This window comes from Sus scrofa, chromosome 9 (genome assembly GCF_000003025.6).
Source record: "Sus scrofa isolate TJ Tabasco breed Duroc chromosome 9, Sscrofa11.1, whole genome shotgun sequence".
Taxonomy (NCBI): domain Eukaryota; kingdom Metazoa; phylum Chordata; class Mammalia; order Artiodactyla; family Suidae; genus Sus; species Sus scrofa.
In genome coordinates, this window is record NC_010451.4 from 99,625,749 (window position 1) to 99,649,905 (window position 24,157).

Here is a 24,157-nt window from a genome sequence, read left to right on the forward strand (position 1 = left end):
CTCTTTTTTTTTTTTTTTTAGCCACATTTTAAAAATGAAACCAGTATAAGGTATATTTTATTTAACCCATTATATCTAGAATATCATCATTTTGACATAATCAATATACAAACAAAATCTCAAAATGCAGTGTCTATACTCATACACATTTCAGTTTGTACTAACCCAGTTCCAAGTGCTTAATAGTGACATGTGGTTAGCAGCTACCACATTCAAGTTTGTATACTATACACATTCACTGATACTCAGTTTTATATTAAATTTTCCCACTCCTTAAAAATAAAGTTTAAGAAATGGCTGAATTACTTCTTAAAACTGTGATCATGATGTTTTAAATCTCCCACCCCATTAGTAGAATAACACTTTTCTTACCTTGAGGATAACTTAGAGCTCTTGTTTTGTAAGTGTTGTCCTTACTTTTAATAGTGATGTGTCCATCTGCCCTAATGACTGATTCATATTTTTTAAATCATATACTGAAGTACTTTCACTAAACAGAATTTAAACTCATGGTTCAAGAAATCAAACTAAAAGTCTATTGAATCTCTAGTATGGCTTTCATCCTTGCCACACACTAGACATAAGAAGAAATAAGTTTATAATTCCTCCCTTTGTTCTACACATTAATACCAACAAAATGAGCCATCACTAAATGCATTTGTTCAAAACTGTAAGACCCATGCTTCTGTTATGAATAACATGTTCTTCTTGGGTAAGTGCACCAACCCTCAAATCTTATTATATTTTACTATACTCTTGTGATAAGGGATATGTAAGAGAAGATCACAGTTAATCCTGATGTTGAGAGAATGGGATATTGGAAATTAGCTTAAAGTCCCCAGAGAGGTCCTTGAACGCACATTGCCTACAATAGCCTTCCCAACACCTTAGGCATTAAAGGAAAAGAATACATTGAAAAGCTTTAAAAATCATTATCTGAAATACCTTGAAGATTATATGATGCCAGCAGCAATTACCATGAGTCATGACTGTATCAGAGCCGATCCAAGCAGGACTATTTTTCTTTTCAATACATTCAAACTTAAATCAATATTTTCATTTTATGTCTCTTTAAACTTATTGAGGAAGTTAGAGAAGTTACATCCAAGACATGATGAAAACACATATGGACATTATACATTTCATTAGTTTCTTTTTTTAGTGCCATAATCAAGAATCTCTCTCACAGAGATTCCATTAGATTTCCTGGCCTGTCCTCAGCTCCTAGTTTGTTTTACTTTCTGTTTTCCACTTAGATATTTTTACCTTCATGTCTGACATGCATATATTTACATTATTGTTGCTAATGAATCTTCTACCTCCCTTTTTCCAACTTCTTAGTTTTGGACAAAGTTGTTACATATATTTTTTAAACCCATAAAGAATACCATTCCGGAGAAACAGTATATTTTTCTCTGTATCTAAGCACTGAAGTTTATGTTTATAAAATTGCTAGAGTTATGGTATTTGAACACCTGACTGTTTATTTGCATAATGTACTTCTTAGATACGAATTTCTTCACCCACTCCTCTGACTCAAAAGTGTTAGAAACCAAAGTCAATAGTGGTTTTTCTATTTTTTTCTATAAGAGTATGTTAACAAAATTTAAACATGCAAAGCTCAGCAATACCTTTGGAGAAGTAAAGTTTCCCTATGTTTCCTTTTTATTTCCTACAATTTATGTAACTTTGTATTTAACACTTCTTCATCTTGATTTTATCACTTTCCCTTCATTATAATTACTTGGTGAGGTACTGCCTCACCAGCTTTGTAAACATTATGCTCTGCTTCTGCTTTTTAGTAACTAAAAGCAGACTTCTAATTTTAATTACCTCATGGAATTCCATTCTCATTGCATTTTATAGTCTTAATTCTTAAACTGATAGGCATATGTGTGCTTTGCTTTTAATCAAGAAGAATAATAAGCCAGATCTAACCACACTGTAAATCTAAATTCATAGTACTTTCTTCTCAGCTCTAACTCAGAATGTTCACTTTTGTGTACATTTTTCATAGTTAGTACATCTGTAACCCTGTTTTTGTTACTGTGCTGTACTTTTCTCTCTCCTTCTGACCATCATATTTAAAATAGAAGGCTCTTCTTGCAAGTTCTCTGATTCTACTTCAGCTTAAAATCTCACTTGGAGGTATGTCTTTACCCTTTATAATTATCTTGATTTTTGATTCTTTTAGTTACAGCTTATTATCTGTGCTGTATTTACAAAACATGTGAACAGTAACTTCTACTTTAAGATTTTCTATCCCTTTCTGTAGCCAAGAAGGAGTTCATTAAGATTTTCCAGGCAAATGTTTCCCCAGGAATGCAGTAAGGCTAATCCTTAATAGTTAATCTTCAGAAATCCCATCACATCAGGTAGACATTTACACCCCAGGTAGAGACTTTGAATTATGTTGTAGGGATATAAAGATTAGTAAACATACTCTCAACCCTCAGAATATTGTAAGTATGGCGGTATATTTGTGGAAGAAAGGAGGTGGTTTCACTATGATTATTACCACAAAACAAATGCCCTTACCTGTACCATTAATCATGCCACAATAGCTTGGCCAATAAGGGAGATTCCTTAAGAATTAAAAAAAAAAAAAAAAAAAGAAAAAGAAAAAAAAAGAAAGAAAATGAACATTCTCAATCCAAGAACACATTCTTATGTTACTTTGTTATGATTCAGTACTTCTTCTAAAACAATATTGATTAGACTAGATGTGACAAATGCTAAGTTTAAGATATGTTCTCAAGCATTTGATCCGTGTTTAGTTGAAGTTTTCATTTTGTTGAGATAAATGAAATGCCTGATACTATGAAGTGGCCAGATTAAAAAATAAAAACTGCCAAATGTTATTAGTTAGGAATAATGTAGAACAGAGTTTTGCAAAAAGAAGATTGAGAAGTATTTACCAGAAATTTAGGGAGTTCCCAACATGGCTCAGTGGAAACATCTGACTAGCATCTATGAGGACACAGGTTTGATCTCTGGCCTTGCTCAGGGGTTAAGGATCTGGCATTGCCATGAGCTGTGTGTAGGTTACAGAATCAGCTCGGATCCTGTGTTGCAGTGGCTGTGGCATAGGCCAGCAGCTGTGGCTCTGATTCAACCCCTAGCATGGGGACCTCCATGTGCCATGGGTGCAGCCCTAAAAAGATAAAAAAACAAAACAAAACCATAAAACCAATCCCCCTCCCCCACAGAAATTTATATTTTTTTGGGGAAAATAGTTTTCCCAATGGGAATAATGGATTATTTAGTAGTATACTTAATGTTCAAACTGAATGGAAGGAAAATATTAAATGGAAAAGTGATGTATACTCAGTACGAGGGAGAAAGGGGGTCTATAGAAGAAGAAACAAAGAGAAGCAGATGCTTAATCAATAGAGAATGGAGGAGCTCCCATCATGGCTCAGTGGTTAACAAATCTGACTAGAAACCATAAGGTTGAGGGTTGGATCCCTAGCCTTGCTCGGTGGGTTAAGGATCTGTCACTTCATGAACTGCTGGTATAGGTCACAGATGAGGCTCGATCCCACATTGCTGTGGCTCTGGCATAGGCCAGCGGCTACAATTAGACCTCTATCCTGGGAACCTCCACATGCCACGGGTGCGGCCCTAAAAAGACACACACACACACACAAACAACTACAAAAAAAATAGAGAATGTAAACATACGGACAATCAATTTATACTCCCCCTCTTTTAACTCTTGCATGAACTGACGTTAAAGCAGGACACAGTTCATAAACTTACACACTGGTATCTTAATAGGATATATTTATATATCTGTAAGCAACAAAAACAGTTGTAATATTTTCTCTGCACTCTGATCTATTATTTGGTGTGGAAAAATGGGTTTGTCCTAACGTGCCATCCAATAATATGTCAAGGCATGGTGTTGCTTTTTTTTTTTTTTGTCTTTTTGCCACTTCTTGGGCCGCTCCCGCAGCACATGGAGATTCTCAGGCTAGGGGTCGAGTCGGAGCTGTAGCTGCCAGCCTATGCCAGAGCCACAGCAACGCGGGATCCGAGTCGCGTCTGCGACCTACACCACAGCCCATGGCAACGCCGGATTCTCAACCCACTGAGCAAGGCCAGGGATTGAACCCGCAACCTCATGGTTCCTAGTCGGATTCATTAACCACTGCACCACGACGGGAACTCCAAGGTGTTACTTCTTTTTAAACAGAATAAGCTGTTAATCATGATCAGTCTTGCTATGATCAGTTCAATTAATTTCGTTATAATCTTAAACCAATGTGAAATTCTTACTGCACTTAGAAACTCCTAGTAACCCTGAAATGAGCATTTAGAAGTGCTGGTTTTCCTCTATTAGACTCTTATTTAGAAAGTATGCGACTATGGACTCTAGAGGAAAAGGACTACACAGTGAGCATTTGACTGTTTTATGCAAAATTTTAGGTAGGGATGCAGGTTGAAGCAGTGGTTACTTAAAACATTTCATCTTTTTGCATTTTGATTACCTTTTTCTTTGTCAGGAAATACCTGATCTAAAATACATTTTACTTGAGGAGGAAAAGCTTTCTCCCTTGATATTTATTGGAGTTCTTCCTATTTTAAGCATATGGTAAATTAGATACACTCCAGATGAACATGCAGGAGATAAGGAATAAAAGGAAATAATGTTTATATGAACATATCTCATTCTATTACTACCTCACAGGATGCATGCTCTTTATTTTCAGATTCTAAAATAGGTAGTTTTAGCACTTAAAATGCAAATTGCATTTTTGTATTATTAATGTTTATACAAGCTGACTTATCAATGCAGAAAATTATTTCAAGAAAATTTGGAAGGGGAAAGTCATGAAAGCACTGTCATGGATATAGGCAGGTCTGTTCCATAGGTTGGTGCCTGCGCTTTACCACTTGTTCAATAAGTTTCTTGCCTGCCTTAGAGTACCCTAGTAAGAGATAGACACACTTGCTTTGGAAACTTACTTTTTGCCTTTATATGAGTCAATTATGGCAACTTTGCTTGCATCATTCTTTCCACTGAAAACTTTATAAACTCCATCTGAAGTATTGTGGTGCTGAAAAGATATGTACAAGAAAAAATTACTTCTAGTATGAGCCATATTTTCCAAGTTATAAAATATGTAATTAATTCATTTCTGAATTTCTAGATTACTAGTAGTTCATAGTTAATTTGTATGATTTGAAATGTATCTACAATAAAGTTTTAAAATCATTGGTCTTTAACCTTTAGAAAAGACAGAGCACTTAGAAATAAGGCTAAATGCTGAGACAAAGGAATAAAACTAATATCAGAAGCTGGCATGGTCTAACTCCTTGTCATGACTAAGCCAGAAAGGCCATTTTGATTACTCTTCCTATATAACTGAGGTGAAGAAATAGTGAAAAAAACCTAAGAGAACAATGACAGATTTCTAGAAGAATCCTCTATATTATGATGCATAATAAGTGGTTACTAAAGATTTGGGATACAAAATTAAAACCAGTATTACCCAAGCAAGGAATTAAGAGTATTTGAGATAAGTATAGTAACTTAATTTATTATCCCTTAAGGCTTTCTCTGTTTGTATTTAATTGGTGAATAACCTTGCAATCCTAAAAACCATCTAGGGTAAAATAGCAACTGTGAATTTGAGAATATAACTAATATCTCATAAAATACAAAGTGAAATAATAGTCAGATTTTCAGTTCAGTAGTCACCTTGTCCTATTTATAATTCAAAACATTGTTATAACTAAATACATCACCAAGTTCTCATTTCCTTCATCTCCAAGCCATCACTTCATGACATTTGTTGTTTACTCAAAGTTCATATTAAATAATTCTATGAAAATATGCCATTGCTGTTGTATCAATATCGTTGTGTGCAATTTTGGCTAACTTTTAAATTTACATTAAAACACATTTGCATTAAAACAAATTAAGAGGTCTAGAGAAGGAGTAATGACATGATGAATATATGATGAATATATTTAATATAAATATATAAAAATATTACATTAAACTTGACTTTTTTAAGATGGGAAATGAAAACCAAAAACAGTGTTCAAAGCTTTACCAGCTTACAACTTATTTTAGACAACTGCATATTTATTTATGAGAATGGATACTTGATTAAATTTCAATTTCTTAATTTTAAATTTAATTGTTAATTTCAGGTAAGCAAATTTTCTGAACTAGAAAAGTTAAATCCATGTGAAGTAGAGAGTTTTAAAAAATTAGAGGATGTAGTCCTAGATCAGAAAGAGGTTTAACACACTAAATTATAAATTTATGAATTGCCAATGCCATTTTATTTACCCAATTTAAGTGTAACAATATCAACATTCATATTTGGTACTCACAGGATAAAACATACCAACTGTGGTAGGAGTGGAGTATGGAATCAAATTCAAGAATGGATCTGTATAGCCCCACAGTAGCTCTTTCAAAGTTCTCTTTTGAAACATAGACGACTTTGACCTTTTTATAAATACATTGAGTATCAGCTGAATAAATGCACTTGGATAGAGATGGGGTGCGGCCTACAAAAAAATTTCTGTTTAAGACAACAATTGCAGTATCAGATTTTTAACAAATAACTAAATACGAGAATTAAGTTTATTTAAAACAACTTTTTATTGTATCTTTAAAATACTGCCAAATCTTGCCAGGAGTAAGGGTGCAATGTTTTTTCATCTCTGAATAAATACATTTCTCTGCCTCAGTGTGAGCCATATGAAGAAGAATTTAAGTTAAATCCGACATTTTAATAATACACTTTAAGTGATGTTCTAATTCAGTTGATTGTTGTATGATTTTGTCATCTTTTCAAATGACCATAAATCATAATAATGAGAGAAGAACACATTTTTCAAAAATGACAAAGGATATCTATTGATATTATAATCATGAGATTACTTACAATGGATTCTAGAGTATATCAAAACAAATGATTTTGCTGTTTGTATACTCACTGCTACAGCCAGATTGAGAACAGTGAAAGTATCATTTTCTGTTCCAACTGACAGTGAAGGTTCAAAGATGGCACCTTTGGGCTGTAGGAAAGAGACTGTGTGGGTCTTAGGGTCCTGGACTATATTTTTCTTGGCTAGATAACGAACTCTGAAAAACAGAAGTAAATAAAATTCAAAATAATTGTTTCAAGTGAATATTAAGTCTCAAATGTTGTTTATTCCTACAACTAATAATTTTTGAATATGTTTAGTATATCAGAAATTATGTTAAGTAGATTAAAAAGATAAATAAGCCAATGCTGGGTCTCTAGCTAACTAGAAAAGGGAGGGGTCTTAAATTTATGTAGCAGGGGAGAAGGAATAAGTGCTATTATTGGAGTTTTCACAGAGTCTGTGGGAAAACACAAAAACAGGTACAAACCCAGGCTTGAGATGGTTATGATGGGGATAATGGACAAAATACAATTCCATATAAGTGGTGTGATGACAAACAGGAGTTTAGTTAGACAAAATAGGGTAGAAATTAGCAATGAAGTAAGAAGTAAAAACATGGTGTAATTTTAGAAATGCAAATGTTTCAGTATGGTTGGTTAAAAGACTCTGAGTAAGGAGAGTGTTGGAAATAAGACAACTAAAATAGGCAAGATCGCAAAGATAAAAGTGTTGCATCCCATATGCAAATGTTTAACTTTTATCCTGATTGTCAGGTGGAGAGGGTAGAGAGGGAATAGTAAGAGCATGTTTTCTTATATTAGAAAGACTGTTCAAAGTACACAGCCTTTCCAACACTAGCTTTTCCATAATTTCCAGTATTTTAATAAGAATTAAGATAACTACTAGAATATAATTTCTGCTTTACAGATAAATTTCCCTCCATCCCGCTCCCATATTTTATATACTTATTAATTCTAAGCTCCTGGCTCTAACTGCTTAGCCAAAGTACCACCTACTATTAGGAATGTGGTGATGGGTGATTATTATGGAAAAAAAAAAACTCTTCCAAGTATGAGATATTTACTGAGATGAAATAAGGTAGACATTGCTCTGTCATATATTTGCATTTCAGGTTTTAATAGATAGTTGCAATTATTTAATTAAAGACCAAAAAATGCATGGGATTGAAATGTAAAAAACAAAACAAACCAAAAAGGTGACATATTTCAATCAGGTATAATAAAAATATAAATTCCTGTAGAGTAGATTATGAGTATTTTGTTTTCCCCAGCCACAGCAACCATTACTTGGTAAGTTCTCAACACAGTTTTTTAAAATGAATAAATTAATTAATGGCTCACATAATCTCAAAAGACGATTCACACATATATAGAAATATATTTTACTTTCAGTATAATTTCTTCAAAGCTTTATCACTGAGTATGGTAGGCATTCAAAGAATATAAAAATCTGAAACAGCACACTGTACAGTTTATTACTAGTCAATTACTATTTTCTCTTAGATAATTGTATGTTAAAATTAGATTACATATTATTAAAATTTAAAATTAAAATGCTTTTATTTTCAGGAACATTTATGAATATATAATAATTGAGATAATGGCAAAATAATTGTGACCCAATTCTAATTTACTTACATTGTACTTACAAAACTATACCAGTAGATGGCACTTACTAGGAGAGAAATCCTTTAAATTGAGGCCTGAGTTTAGAATATACTTATAAAGAGAACATAATCATATAATTTTTTTATTTAAAAATTAGAATATATATATGGGTTTTATTTGTTATTTATTTATTTATTTTTTTTGGTCTTTTTTTGCTATTTCTTGGGCTGCTCCCACGGCATGTGGAGGTTCCCAGGCTACGGGTCCAATTGGAGCTGTAGCCACTGGCCTATGCCAGAGCCACAGCAACGCGGGATCCGAGCTGCGTCTGCAGCCTACACCACAGCTCACGGCAACGCCAGATCGTTAACCCACTGAGCAAGGGCAGGGACCGAACCCGCAACCTCATGGTTCCTAGTCAGATTCGTTAACCACTGCGCCACGACGGGAACTCCTATATGGGTTTTAGAAAATGTTACTTAATAAGGTCAAAGTGAGCAATTTGCCTCAGATTTCACCTCAGATGGCTTTCTGTGTACTCCTGCAAAGCACAATAACCAAAAAAAAAAAAAAATTATACTGGATCTGAGGATATTCTGAAGGAATTACTAAGTCTTCATAGGGATGGTGCAGGCTGGAATATATACTATTAAGATCTCAATCCAGGCATTTTTATGCTTTGACCTATGTCATACCCTTTCAATCAAAGTTCCATCAAGGTCAATTTAACAGTCAAAAGCCAAACAAGCCTGTTGTTCTGTTTGAGGAGGGACATCCTCCTCCACTTCTAATTTCAACTGAATTCGGGGTATAATTCATGGGGAGGTAGGTTCCCTTCAACATGTGAAAACTCTCAAACTAGTAACTTTTTCTGAAAAGTTGTTTTCCCATTATTTAAGGCATCTATCTGATTAGATACTCTCTGTTTTGGTGACATCATGAGACAAGATGACTAGTAGTTGATTAAATTTCCCTTTAACACTGTTATGTAGTTTATTGTTTAGCTGCAGATCCAACTTCTCTTCTTCAATGGTCCCCTCTTTGCTTTTTCAAATAAATTAATTATATCTACTGCATCCACTTTCATCCCTTAGAGCTATAGGTTAAACCATCTGAGAATAATTTTGCCTTTTGTCTTTTTAGGACAGCATCTTTGGCATATGGAAATTCCCAGGCTAGGGGTCAAATAGAAGTGCAGCTGCCAGCCTACACAACAGCCAGGGGAATGCCAGATCTGAGGCACGTCTGTGATCTACACTGCAGCTCACTGCAATGCTGGATCCGTAACCCACTGAGCGAGCCCAGAGATCAAACCTGCATCCTCATGGATACGAGTCAGGTTCATTACCACTAAGCCCTGACAGGAACTCCCTAAGGATAAAATTTGTAATAGTTGTCACCTATCAGAGCAGGACTAAGATAGGATTCAATATTATGCTGATGTTTTCTCATACCCCAATTAATACACTTAAAAGTAAAAACAACCCTTCACAAACAAAAAACCCAAAACCATGATGTTCTCAAATTCTAATAACTATTCTTTTTTCTCATATGTATTCACTTATTATAGGGTATGATATTTAAATTATTTAACTTTTTTTTTTTTTTATTTTCCCACTGTGCAGCAAGGGGGTCAGGTTATCCTTACATGTATACATTACAATTACATTTTTCCCCGTACCCTTTCTTCTGTTGCAATATGAGTATCTAGACAAATTTCTCAATGCTATTCAGCAGGATCTCCTTGTAAATCTATTCTAAATTGTGTCTGATAAGCCCAAGCTCCCGATCCCTCCCACTCCCTCCCCTCCCATCAGGCAGCCACAAGTCTCTTCTCCAAGTCCATGATTTTCTTTTCTAAGGAGATGTTCATTTGTGCTGGATATTAGATTCCAGTTATAAGTGATATCATATGGTATTTGTCTTTGTCTTTCTGGCTCATTTCACTCAGTGTGAGATTCTCTAGCTCCATCCATGTTGCTACAAATGGCATTATGTCATTCTTTTTTATGGCTGAGTAGTATTCCATTGTGTATATATACCACCTCTTCCGAATCCAATCCTCTGTCGATGGACATTTGGGTTGTTTCCATGTCTTGGCTATTGTGAATAGTGCTGCAATGAACATGCGGGTGCACGTGTCTCTTTTAAGTAGAGTTTTGTCCGGATAGATGCCCAAGAGTGGGATTGTGGGGTCATATGGAAGTTCTATGTATAGATTTCTAAGGTATCTCCAAACTGTTCTCCATAGTGGCTGTACCAGTTTCCATTCCCACCAGCAGTGCAGGAGGGTTCCCTTTTCTCCACAGCCCCTCCAGCACTTGTTATTTGTGGATTTATTAATGATGGCCATTCTGACTGGTGTGAGGTGGTATCTCATGGTAGTTTTGATTTGCATTTCTCTTATAATCAGCGATGTTGAGCATTTTTTCATGTGTTTGTTGGCCATCTGTATATCTTCTTTGGAGAAATGTCTATTCAGGTCTTTTGCCCATTTTTCCATTGGGTGATTGGCTTTTTTTGCTGTTGGGTTGTATAAGTTGTTTATATATTCTAGAGATTAAGCCCTTGTCGGTTGCATCATTTGAAACTATTTTCTCCCATTCTGTAAGTTGTCTTTTTGTTTTCTTTTTGGTTTCCTTTGCTGTGCATAAGCTTGTCAGTTTGATTAGGTCCCATGGGTTTATTTTTGCTTTTATTTCTGTTGCTTTGGGAGACTGACCTGAGAAAATATTCATGATGTTGATGTCAGAGAGTGTTTTGCCTGTGTTTTCTTCTAGGAGTTTGATGGTGTCCTGTCGTATATTTAAGTCTTTCAGCCATTTTGAGTTTATTTTTGTGCATAGTGTGAGGGTGTGTTCTAGTTTCATTGCTTTGCATGCAGCTGTCCAGGTTTCCCAGCAATGCTTGCTGAATAGACTTTCTTTTTCCCATTTTATGTTCTTGCCTCCCTTGTCAAAGATTAATTGACCATAGGTGTCAGGGTTTATTTCCGGATTCTCTATTCTCTTCCATTGGTCTGTCTGTCTGTTTTGATACCAGTACCACACTGTTTTGATGACTGCGGCTTTGTAGTATTTCTTGATGTCTGGGAGAGTTATGCCTCCTGCTTGGTTTTTGTTTCTCAGGATTGCTTTGGCGATTCTGGGTCTTTTGTTGTTCCATATAAATGTTTGGATTGTTTGTTCTAGTTCTGTGAACAATGTCATGGGTAATTTGCTAGGGATTGCATTGAATCTGTAGATTGCTTTGGGTAGTATGGCCATTTTTACAATATTGATTTTCCCAATCCAGGAACATGGAATATCTTTCCATTTCTTTACATCTTCTTTGATTTCTTTGATTAAAGTTTTATAGTTCTCGGCATATAGGTCCTTTACCTCTTTGGTCAGGTGTATTCCGAGGTATTTGATTTTGTGAGGTACAATTTTAAAAGGTATTATATTTTTGTATTCCTTTTCTAATGTTTCATTGCTGGTATACAGAAATGTGACTGCTTTCTGAATGTTAATCTTATATCCTGCTACTTTGCTGAATTTATTAAACAGTTCAAGTAGTTTTAGGGTTGAGTCCTTAGGGTTTTCTATGTATAGTATCATGTCATCTGCATACAGTGACAGTTTGATCTCTTCTCTTCCTATATGGATGCCTTTTATTTCTTTTGTTTGTCTAATTGCTGTGGCTAAGACTTCCAAAACTATGTTGAAGAGCAGTGGTGAGAGTGGGCATCCCTGTCTTGTTCCAGATTTGAGTGAGAAGGCTTTCAGTTTTTCCCCATTGAGGATTATATTTGCTGTGGGTTTATCATAAATGGCTTTGATTATATTCAGGAATGTTCCCTCTATACCCACTTTGGCGAGGGTCTTGATCATGAATGGATGTTGGACTTTGTCAAATGCTTTTTCTGCGTCTATTGAGATGATCATATGATTTTTGACTTTTTTTTTGTTAATGTGGTGTATGATGCTGATTGATTTGCGTATGTTGAACCATCCTTGTGAACCTGGGATGAACCCAACCTGGTCTTGGTGTATAATTTTTTTGATATGTTGTTGGATTCGGTTGGCTAAGATTTTGTTGAGAATTTTTGCATCTATATTCATCAATGATATTGGGTGATAGTTTTCTTTTTTGGTGGTATCTCTGTCTGGTTTTGGAATGAGGGTGATGGTGGCCTCATAGAATGTCTATGGGAGTATTCCTTCCTCTTCAACCTTTTGAAAGAGTTTAAGGAGGATGGGCACCAATTCCTCTTTATATGTTTGATAAAATTCACCTGTGAAGCCATCTGGTCCTGGACTTTTATTTGTAGGGAGTGATTTTATGACCTCTTCAATTTCATTTCTAGTGATCGGTCTGTTCAGTTGGTCTGTTTCTGCTTGATTCAGTTTTGGCAGGCTGTAAGATTCTAGAAAATTGTCCATTTCTTCCAGATTGTCCAACTTGTTGCCATATAGTTGTTCATAGTATTCTCTTATGGTTTTTTGTATTTCTGCTGTATCCGTTGTGATTTCTCCTTTTTCATTTATAATTTTGGTTATTTGGGTTCTTTCTCTCCTCTTTTTAGTGCGTCTGGCCAGGGGTTTGTCAATTTTGTTCACCTTTTCAAAGAACCAGCTCTTGGTTTTATTAATTTTCTCTATTGTTTTTTGAGTCTCTATTTTATTGATTTCTTCTTTGGTCTTTATAATTTCCTTCCTTCTGCTGACTTTAGGACTTTTTTGTTCTTCTTTTCCTAGTTCATTTAGGTGGAAGGTTAAGTTGTCAATTTGGGATCTTTCTTCTTTTTTGAGAAAGGCCTGGATTGCTATAAATTTCCCTCTGAGCACTGCTTTTACAGCATCCCATAGATTTTGAGAGGTTGTGTCTTCATTATTATTTGTTTCAAGGTAGTTTTTAATTTCCTTCTTGATTTCCTCATTGACCCATTGGTTTTTTAGTAGCATGTTGTTCAGTCTCCATGTAGTAGGTTTTTTCTCTTTCCTTTTCCCATGGTTGGTTTCTAATTTCATGGCATTGTGGTCAGAGAAGATACTTGAGATAATTTCTATGCTCCTAAATTTATTGAGATTCGCTTTGTGTCCCAATATGTGGTCGATTCTTGAGAATGTTCCATGAGCATTTGAGAAGAATGTGTATTCTGCTTTTTTTGGATGTAGTGTCCTGAAGATATCAATTAAGTCTAACTTTTCTATTGTTTCCTTTAGGATCTCTGTTGCTTTATTGGTTTTCTGTCTAGAGGATCTGTCCATTGATGTGAGGGGGGTATTTAGGTCTCCTACTATGATTGTATTCTCATCAATATCTCCCTTTATGTCTGTTAATATTTGTTGTATGTATCTGGGTGCTCCTATATTTGGGGCATATATGTTGATGATAGTAACATCCTCTCCTTGGATGGATCCCTTAATGATTAAATAGTGTCCTTCTTTGTCTTTCTTTCTGTCTTTTGTTTTAAACTCTATTTTGTCTGATATGAGCATTGCGACTCCTGCTTTTCTGTCATGTCTATTGGCGTGAAATATTTTTCCCCACCCTTTCACTTTCAATCTATATGTATCTTTTGTCCTAAGGTGAGTTTCTTGTAGGCAGCATATTGAAGGTTTTTGCCTTTTTATCCACTCAGCCACTCTGTGTCTTTTGATTGGGGCATTCAGTCCATTGACATTTAAGGTGATAATTGATAGATGATTATTTATTGCCATTTGAACCTCGTGTTCCAGTTGATTCTATGGTTCTCCATTCTTCCTTTCTTTTTTTTTGTTGGATGGTCTCCTGTTATTATCTGCTTGAGTGTTTTTTTTTTTTTTCCATTTTTTGCAAATGCAATATTTGGTTTTGGCTTGTGGTTGCCCTGTTTTTTAAGTATGCTAACCCCTTCCCATAATTGTGTGTTTTAGCCTGATGGTCCTGTAAGTTCAAACACTTCATTACTATATTAAAATTAAGAAGAGAAACATCCCAACAAACAAAAAGGGTTATTTACCTCCTGACATCCCTTGCCCACATTTTATGGTTTTGATGACTCTTTTTTATTTTTTTCTTTTTAAGTTTATTTTGTTTGAAACATGTTCATGATTAAATCTGTATGCTGGCTTATTTGAGTGACTGCTCTCTTACTGCGGTTTCCTCAGTCCTAGTTCTTCCTCTTCTTCTTTTTTTTGTTTCTTTTCTTTTTTCTTCCCTTTCCTTCCTTTCTTTTTGGTTTAGAGAAGCCCTTTCAATATTTCCTTTAACCTGGGTTTTGTGTTGCTGTATTCTTTTTTTGTTTGTTGGAAAAAATTTTTATTTCCCCTTCTATTTTAAATGATATTCTTGCTGGATAGAGTATTCTAGGTTGCATATTTTTTCCTTTTAGCACTTTAAATATCTCTTGCCATTCCCTCCTGGCCTGTAGTGTTTCTGTAGAGAAATCAGCTGATATTCTTATGGGGGTTCCCTTGTAGGTAACATTCTGTTTTTCTCTTGCTGCCTTTAGGATCCTCTCTGTATCACTAACTTTTGCCATTTTTATTATGATGTGTCTTGGTGTGGGTCTGTTTGGGTTCAGTTTGTTTGGGGCCCTCTGTGCTTCTTGTATCTTGAACCCAGTATCCTTTAGATTTGGGAAATTTCTATCGATAATTTCTTCAAATATATTTTCCATCTCCTTATCTTTTTCTACTCCTTCTGGAATTCCTATTATGCGTAGATTGGCCCACTTTATATTATCCCATAGGTCTCTTATATTGCTTTCCAGTTTTTTGATTTGGCTTTCTGTCTGTTGACCAGATTGAGTGATTTCCATTATTCTATCTTCCATATCACTGATTCATTCTTCTGCATTATTCATTCTGGTTTTTACTGCCCTTAGTTCGGTTTGCATCTCTGCAAATGAATGTTCTAGTTTTTCTTGGCTCCTCCTTATATTTTCTAGTTCCTTTCTGAGGGTATCTGCATTACTGTTCATATCTTCTCTGAATTCCTTCAGTATTTTCACTATTTCTCTTTTGAACTCCAGGTCTGTCAGACTGCAGAGATCAGTTTCATTGTTGACTGTTTTAGGTGAGTTCTCCTGTTGGTTTGACTGGGGGTGGTTTCTCAGCTTCTTCATCTTGCTTGTTGTTTTCTTTCTCCTGAGGGAGTCGTTATCGGGCAGTGTTTGCCTTGTCACTGCTGTGGAATATTTCCTGAGGGCTGGCGTTGTTGGTCAATGTTTTTTGAGGCAGTGTGGCTTTTCTGGAGTGTTGATGGGGCTAACAGGGTCTCTCTGAAGCAAAGGAGGACTTCCTGAGGGCAGACAGGACTGGGAGTTCCACACCACGATGGTAGCAGATTTCACTTGGTCATGCAGAGCTTGCTCTGGTGTTTTTAGGCTGTGGGGTTCTTGCAGGGGATTGGCGGTGTTGGGCAGCTGTTCCTCAGGAGTGCATCACCCCCTGGGGGCTTGAGCAGCTATCTGGGTCACTGAGAACCTAAGAGGCTCTTCCCTAGGGCAGCCCAACTCAGAAGGACAGCCTGAGAATGTAGGCGGATCTTTTCACAGTCAGGCCAAGCTTGTTGCAGCTTTTCTGGGCTGCAGGGCCTCTTCCAGGGGGCTGGTGGTGGTGAGCAGCTATTCCGCGGGAGTGGGGCACCCCCTGTGGACTTGGGCGGGTAGCAGGGCCACTGGAAACCCAAGAGGCTCCTCCCCGGGGCAGCCCGACTCAGAAAGACCATCTGAGATCTTTTCCCGACTCGGCCGAGCTTGTTGCAGCTTTTCTGGGCTGTAGGGGGTCCTGCCTGGAGCTGGCAGTGCTATGCAGCTGATCCACTAGGGCACCCCCTGGGGGATTGGGCGGGTAGCAGGGCTGTTGGAGATCCAAGGGGCTCCTCCCCAGGGCAGCCTGACTCAGAAAAACCGTCTGAGAATTAGGCAGATCTATTCACGGCCTGGCTAGGCTTGTTCTAGCTTTTCTGGGCTACAGGCCTTTTCTCGGGGGCTGGCGGTGTTTGGTGCTGATCTGCGGAGGTGTAGCCCCTCCAAAGGGCAAGCAGGCCTGTGCAGGGACAGCCCCTGCGGTGGTAGCCTTCAGGCAATTGTTGAGGCCAGCCCTCCTGGATGGCAGGCAGCCCCAGGTCCAGTGAGAGCATAGGGGGTGGCGGGTGTGGGGAGAGGTGATGCACTGGGAAGCACAGCTTTCAGCTAGCTAGTGGGCCGGTAAGCTTGCTGTGGCATGGGGGGTATTCTATGGGGACCCACCCCTTCTTCTCTCCCCTCCCCAGCACGGGCGCAGACCAGGCTCTTCTCCCAGGTTCCCTCTGAGGCAGCTTTCCACTTCCCTGCCCCTAGAGTATTGTTCCCTTCCTCTGCGACAGCTTTGTTTTCTAGTCTCCCAGGCAGTCTCTGCCCCGTCAAATGGTTTCTAGACCTCCCAAGCAGTTTCCGCTCCGCCCCGCCCCCCCAGCCCGGGGACTAATCTCTGGAGCCGAGGTCTCGGTGCCCAGCCCCCACCCAGGCGTCCCCCGGCCCTTTCTCGGGGACTAACCTTTGGAGGCAAGGTCTCAGTGCCCAGCCCCCACCCAGGCGTCTCAATTTTTGGTGACTGTGCCTGTAGTTCAGATGGTCCGTTCGGTTCTTGATCGGCTTTTCCATACTCCAACTTACTGCTACACTCTTCTCTGCATCTTGAGATTGCTCCGGTTCGTTTGATCTTTCCCCCGTGTAGGTGACTTTCCAGGGTGCGGGATCCTTTTCTCCTCTGCGGGATCCTTTTCTCCTCTCCCTTTTGGGAGTGCCCGTCCCGCTCAGATTCACCTTCTCTCACTCTCTTCTTTTCTCCTGTTCTGCCCAGTAATGTCACGAACTTCTTGCCGTTATTGGAGTTTAGGTTCTTCTGCCAGCGATTGGTTGCTGTTCTGTGCGAGTCATTTATTCTGTAGATGTGCTTTTTTTGTTGTGTTTGTGGGAGAGGGTGAGCGTGTCCCCCTACTCCTCCGCCATCTTGTCTGGAGTCTATTTTACTTTGATTCTTATTAGGTCACATGAAAATTCTATATATTTATAAGTATACATTATAGCTACATTTTTTGGAACAAGATATTCATATAGGCTTTTGTTAATAACATAAGAACCTTAAGACCATGAAAAAAAATAAAAATATTTTCCATGGTAGCGTTTTTTTTTGGTAACAATGAAAACCAAGTCTTATTTAACAGAATTGTGAATCGTCACAGATATGTGCCTGGAGACAGGGAACTTGGGGATAATTACGAGGACATAATAGGCACCAAGGCCTCTGCAGCTTGTACATCATGTGCTCTGGCAGCAGGCATTACCTTCACAGCTACTGATACTTCATTGTATTTGAGTGTGAGTTGTCAATCTACAAACATAATGCATGGAGAGGAAAGAAATTATGTAATTATAAATTAGAAAACATATGAGACTGTAAAATTATGAATTTTAAGAGATCACTGCAAATATGATATTGCATGATAATACTTGATCCTGGTATATAACTAGTTAGAATTATTCTTGAGAGAAAGCCACGTTTCTATAAAAAATAATATAGCAGGACTTAACTCTTTTGTCATGTGGACACCATTAATATATTCCTAACAATTAAGTTTAGTATTTTTAGTATCTCAATCTCCCCTTTTCTTACATTGTTAGAAAAGGCACATGGTCTATAATTTAGGTAGGAGAAAATCAACAGTCCTAAGAGTTTCCAGTTCCTGGGTCTATGTGAACATGGTAAAACCCTTCCCATCCTCTGGTATCAGTTTTTTTGTTTTGTTTTGTTTTAAATTTACGAAATGAAAACTTCTGGGTGATTACTTTCTTCTATTTCTATTGCTTAAGATTGTGTTCAAAAATCTATTAAACTATTAAGACATGTAAAATAAAAATATAACTTAGGTCTCAGTTCTGCAGAAAATATAAGAATGAAACTACTGAGTAAACATAATTACACACAAAAGCTGCAAACAGCTGGAAGAGATCTTTAGCAGGTATTGCAATTACATAAAATATATCTAATTATGTGATTCTTAAAATTTAGTAAATACTGAAATTCCCCAGGATATTTGTAAAACTCATTGCTGGGTTCTAAATAGAGTTTCAGATTTATTTGGTCTAAGACGGGGCCTGAGAATTTGCATTGTTACCTAGTTCTTAGATAATGTCGATGTTGCTGGTCCGAGAGCACCTTTAACCAATGCTGGTAAATTTATAGTAAAATCTGCCTTTCATATAATTATTAAAACCAGATTAGGATTTTAGATAGGCACAAAAAATATTTCAATCTATAATAGTGACAAGAAAATAATATGTACATTTCAATACAATGGCATTTGTCAACAGGAAGCTTTATCAGAAATGCATATGATCAAGAAAGATACACTTATTTGTGGGGACTTTCTCACCTGTATGTATAAGGACCTCTTTGCTTAACTTTAATTTTGCTGCTATTAACTGCTACTTCCTCTGGATTCTGCACATCAAAGATCCAAAACTGTCTGTAAACTTCTGTGCCTGTTTCAACCCAATTTTTAAAAGCAATTGTACCTTCTTCAAGGACAACTTCCTATGAAAAAGAGAACAAGTTTGTGTTATTTCTTTGTAGTAAATGTAGGCACTTGTGGGAATTAAAAGTTTCAGTTAGTCAACAAAAGGTCTAAGCTAGGAACCTTGTTCATGAGAACCTTTGAAACTTTGTTGCATACTTGCAAGAAAAATGTTTTGAACAAATTACATAGCAATCGCTTTCAGTTAACTTTTTACAAAGAGAATAAGTGTGTGAAGAGAATAAGTGTGTGGTATTGCATACATGTCTGTCTGTAGGTTGATTTTAAGGCTGACCGTGGGCAAGCTGTAAAATCCTGTGACACATTTTCCTGTGTCAGATTAAATACAATCATATTTCAAGTTATGTATATGAAATATTATTTTACTTTTCTCAGTGTGCAGCTATCAACACAACTTTTGGACATAATTCAATGCAATTAAAAATAGGCATTTAAGAGATCGAGAATACAATTAGATATAAAATATGATACCAAAAAAGTCATCATTGAGGAGGAGATTACAAATGCAAGTTTTTTAAAAAATGCATTTGAAATTGAGATCAACAGCTTAAGACAACCATATATATATATATATATGTATATGTATATATACATTGTGTGTGTGTGTGTGTATATATATACACACACTACTATACTCAAACCTCATGGTAACCACAAACCAAAAATCTGTAATAGATATACATCAAAAATAAAACACTTGGAATTCCCGTCGTGGCACAGTGGTTAAAAGAATCCGACTAGGAACCATGAGGTTGTGGGTTCAATCCTTGGTCCTGCTCAGTGGGTTGAGAATCCGGCGTTGCCATGGGCTGTGGTGTAGGTCGCAGATGTGTCTTGGATCCCACGTTGCTGTGGCTCTGGTGTAGGCTGGTGGCTATGGCTCTGATTTGACCACTAGCCTGCAAATCTCCATATGCCGTGGGAGCAGTCCTAGAAAAGGCAAAAAGACAAAAAAAACCCCAAACAAACCCACTACAGATAGTCATCAAATCAAAAAATCAGACAACAAAAGAAGAAGAAGGGGGTGGAGAAGTCTTACAAAAACAAATCCAAAACAGTTAGCTAAATGACAATAAGAACATGTTTACCTTAAAGAAAAATGGACTAATTCTCCAACCAAAAGACATATAGTAGCTGAATGAATACAAAAGCAGTTCTGTATGGAATTCTCATGATGACACAGTGGGTTAAGGATCTGAGGTTGTCTCTCTTGTGGCTCAGGTTGCTGCTGAGGTGCGGGTTCAAACCCTAGCCTGGCACAGTGGGTTAAGGATCCAGTGTTATGACAGCTGTGGTATAGGTCACAGGTGCAGCTAGGATTTGATCCTTGGCCTGGGGAACATCCATATTCCACAGATGTGGCTGAAAAAAGAAAAGAAACAAACAAACAAAAAACTAGTTCCATATGTATGCTGCCTACAAGAGATTCACTATAGACCTAGACACACATATCATGAAAGTGAGGGGATGGAAAAAGGTATTCTATGCAAATGAAAATCATAAGAAAGCTGGAGTAGCAACACAATATCACATAAAATATACTTTAAAACCAAAACTGTTCCTTATAGACACAGAGAACAGTCATGTGGTTGCCAAGGGGGAGTTGGGAGGGAGTAGGATGGACTGAGAGTTTGGGCTTAGTAGATACAAGCTATTTCATTTAGAATGGACAAGCAGTGAGGTCCTACTGTATAGCACAGGGAACTATATCCAGTCTCTTGGGATAGACCATAATGAAAGATAATATAAGGAAAGGAATGTATGTGTGTGTGGGGGTAAATATATTATACATATATATGTGTGTATACTCCCCCACATATATATGACTTTGCTGTACAGCAGAAATTGGCACATTGTAAATCAACTATACTTTAATAAAAAAAATTTAAAACATCAGTACTATTATGAGAGACAAGAATATTCCATAATGATTAAGGGATCAATCCAAGAAGATAATATAATACTTGTTAATATATATATGCACTCAGCATAGGAGGACCTCAATATATAAGGCAAATATCAACATACACAAAAGGAGAAATTGACAGTAAAATAATAATAGTTGGGGATTTTAACACCCCACTTAGATCAATGGACAGATAATCCAGACAGAGAATTAATAAGGAAACACAGGCCTTAAATGACACATCAGATGGACTTGATTGATACTTATAGGTCAGTCCATCTAAAAGCAGGAGAAAATACATGCTTTTCCAATGCACATGGGAGAAAATATTTGTAAATGATATGATCATCAATAAGGGGTTAGTAAAAAATATATAAATATCTCATACATCTCCACATCAAACAACCTGATTAAAAATAATCAGAAGAAATGAATAGATTTTTTTTTCAAAGAGGTAATGCAGATGGCCAACAGCCACATGAGAAGATGTTCAACATTGCCAATCATCAGAAAAATGCAAATCAAAAACACAATGAGCTGTCACCTCACAACTGTCATAAGGGGCTATCATCAATATGAACACAAATAACAAGTGTTGGCAAGAATGTGGATAAGAAGGAACCCTTGAACACTGTTATAGTTTGAATATGGTTTGGTGAAACCACTGTGGAAAACAGTGTGGAGGTTACTCAACTAACTAAAAATAGAGCTACTCTATGACCCAGCAATTTCACTTCTAAGTATATACCAAAGTAAACAAAAGCACTAAATTAAAAAGTTATATGCACCTCGATATCCTTAGGTGTATTATTTACAATTACTAAGGTAAGGAAGCAACATAAATGAACATCAACATTTAAATGCATAAAGAAGGTGTGGTATATATATATAATGGAATACTACCAAGGTGTAAAAAAACAATCAAAATTTGCCATTTGTAGTACATGGATGGACTTGGAGGGCACTGTGATAAGGGAAATAAGTCAGATATGGGAAGACAAATAGTGTATGAGAGCAAATACATGCAGAATTTAAGAAGGACAACAAACAAGTGAATGCAACAAAATATAAGCAGACTCACAGATATAGAAAAACTAGTGGTTACTGGCATGGAAAGGAAATGGCAATATAGATGTAGAAAGAAAAAAAAGTCATTATGGGACTTTAAATTATATATGTGAAATGATAGAAAATTATAAACTGCTGTATAATTTAAGGAATCTTTCAATGAAAATGGTATATATGTATACCAAAACAAGCATATCAACATAATCTTTGGACATAATTAAAAGCAATTATTTCTACTTATAGCTATGATAGTTTTTTTTTTAAATGAGAACTTGGATGTTTAAACTTAACATGGCAGTGCATTCATACAGATGATACATCATATTCTGAGCATTTCCTTCTCCAGCCTTTGTGTTGGAGACACAAAATTGCTAGTTACAATGAAATATGAAAGAGGCACTCTAAGCCAATAGCGACAGAAGATAGAATGAATAGAATGACAAGAAATATTCTCAATACTATTTGTACCTTTTTAACTTTCTTCTCAATAAGCATGTCTCCAACTGGTATCAGAATACCTCCAAGCACAGCCAAGACTGCACCAATGACAGCACCAGTGATGAGCCCACAGTTTCTATCACAGACCATTTTTCTTGTTCAGGGGAAAAACTAAGGTTCAGCACCTGCTTCTTTCAATCTCTGAGATCCGAGGAGTGGGTTTCAAGAGGTCTTGTTCTATAAGTGGGAGGAAATCATAAAACAGAAGCTTAAATGTCAATATAAAAAGTTCAATGTGCAAGGAAATCATTCAACTGAAACAGCTCAGTTTTCCAATTCTAAATGCATTTTTAAAAACAAATCTTTCTAGTTCTTTCTTGATTTGAACTATCAGTGGTAGAAATTTAAAAAAAATATCACACAGAGCATTTCTTCAAAATTCTCCTCTTTTTAATTTTCTTCTGAGGGGTGATTAACATACTGAGATCTTACCTAGGGAGAACATGCTTACTGTATTTTCATCCTTTGTTTTCTTTCTGTCAGCACAGGTGACACATGGGCATCTTCACCCTCTATTTGGCTTCTCTACCCAAACACAACCATCTGCACTCTGTGTGGACTTCTGCAGAGTGAATGTGGGTGGACTGATGTCTCTAAATGTTAAGCAACTGTTGTGACAGATGTTTTCTTTATTGTACCTTTTTCACAAATAGACAGACAGGTATGGATTTTATAGGAAATGATCTGATGAGTCTCAGAAGGAATCAATTCTAATCATTTGTAAGCTGTCAAAACAGAAAAGCATGAGTCAATTATGAAAATATACCTCAGAAGATTAATACAAGACTACTTTAATATCATCAAAATTATAATAAATTCCTTTTTAATGGATATTTAATTTATGCTTGAATTCTTTCATATCAACCAAGTTGAAAATTTGAAATATTTTATGAGTATTTTTATTTTCATTATTAATAATTGACTTTTAGTTATTCTAAAGATGAAATTTTGAAGTAAATATATAATGTAGAGGATGCCTAGTTTCTAAGGTAGGCATTGCTTCCTAACTGGTCTCAAATATATATATATTTCAATATACTCAAGTGCAATATTGTTCTATTATGGGCAATTGATTCATGCCAATTCTTTTGAAATAAACTGGATTTGTGTCAGTATGTATTTCACCTGGTCAATCTTATTGGTTATCTTTCTATAATGTGTACTTATTTCATCAAGTTTGGAAAAAAACTCTTAATGGAATGAATAGATTCTATTATAACAGATTTTTTTGAATTTTATTTTTAATTTAATTTTATTTTTATTAGTGTATAGTTGATTTACAGTGTTGTGTCAATTTCTGCTGTACAGCATAGTCATACATATGTATACATTCTTTTTCTCATACTATTTTCCATCATGTTCTGTCCTGAGAGAATGTATATAGTTTTCTGTGCTGTACAGTAGGACCTCATTGCTATCCATTCTAAATGTGATAATTTACATCTACCAACCTCAAATTCCCCATCCATCCCACTTCCTCCCCTTGCCACCTTGGCAATCCCAAAAATGCTGTTGCAACCAAAATAGCTCAAATGAATATGTGCACAAATATAAAAATTAATTTGAAAACATTTTCATTTGAGCTACTTTGGCTGCAACTGTGTTTTTATTA

General features: G+C 36.4%; 1 protein-coding gene across 4 annotated transcripts in view; it reads right to left on the reverse strand.

Moving 5' to 3' along the window:
* Nucleotides 1–24,157, reverse strand: part of LOC100511343 (platelet glycoprotein 4-like) — a 68,413-nt gene that overhangs the window by 23,886 nt on the left and 20,370 nt on the right. For 3 of the 4 annotated variants that reach the window (XM_005667697.3, XM_003130227.6, XM_021063491.1), the window contains 6 exons: nt 22,516–22,722; nt 18,912–19,072; nt 6,964–7,111; nt 6,352–6,531; nt 4,972–5,063; nt 2,539–2,585 (listed from right to left, as the gene is read on the reverse strand). In XM_005667697.3, the coding sequence (XP_005667754.1) occupies nt 2,539–2,585; nt 4,972–5,063; nt 6,352–6,531; nt 6,964–7,111; nt 18,912–19,072; nt 22,516–22,635 (748 nt within the window). In that variant the 5' untranslated portion in view covers nt 22,636–22,722. Of the gene's footprint in view, nt 1–2,538; nt 2,586–4,971; nt 5,064–6,351; nt 6,532–6,963; nt 7,112–18,911; nt 19,073–22,515; nt 22,723–23,183; nt 23,271–24,157 lie in introns of all 4 variants that reach the window. The other variant, XM_005667698.3, reaches the window with a different exon arrangement.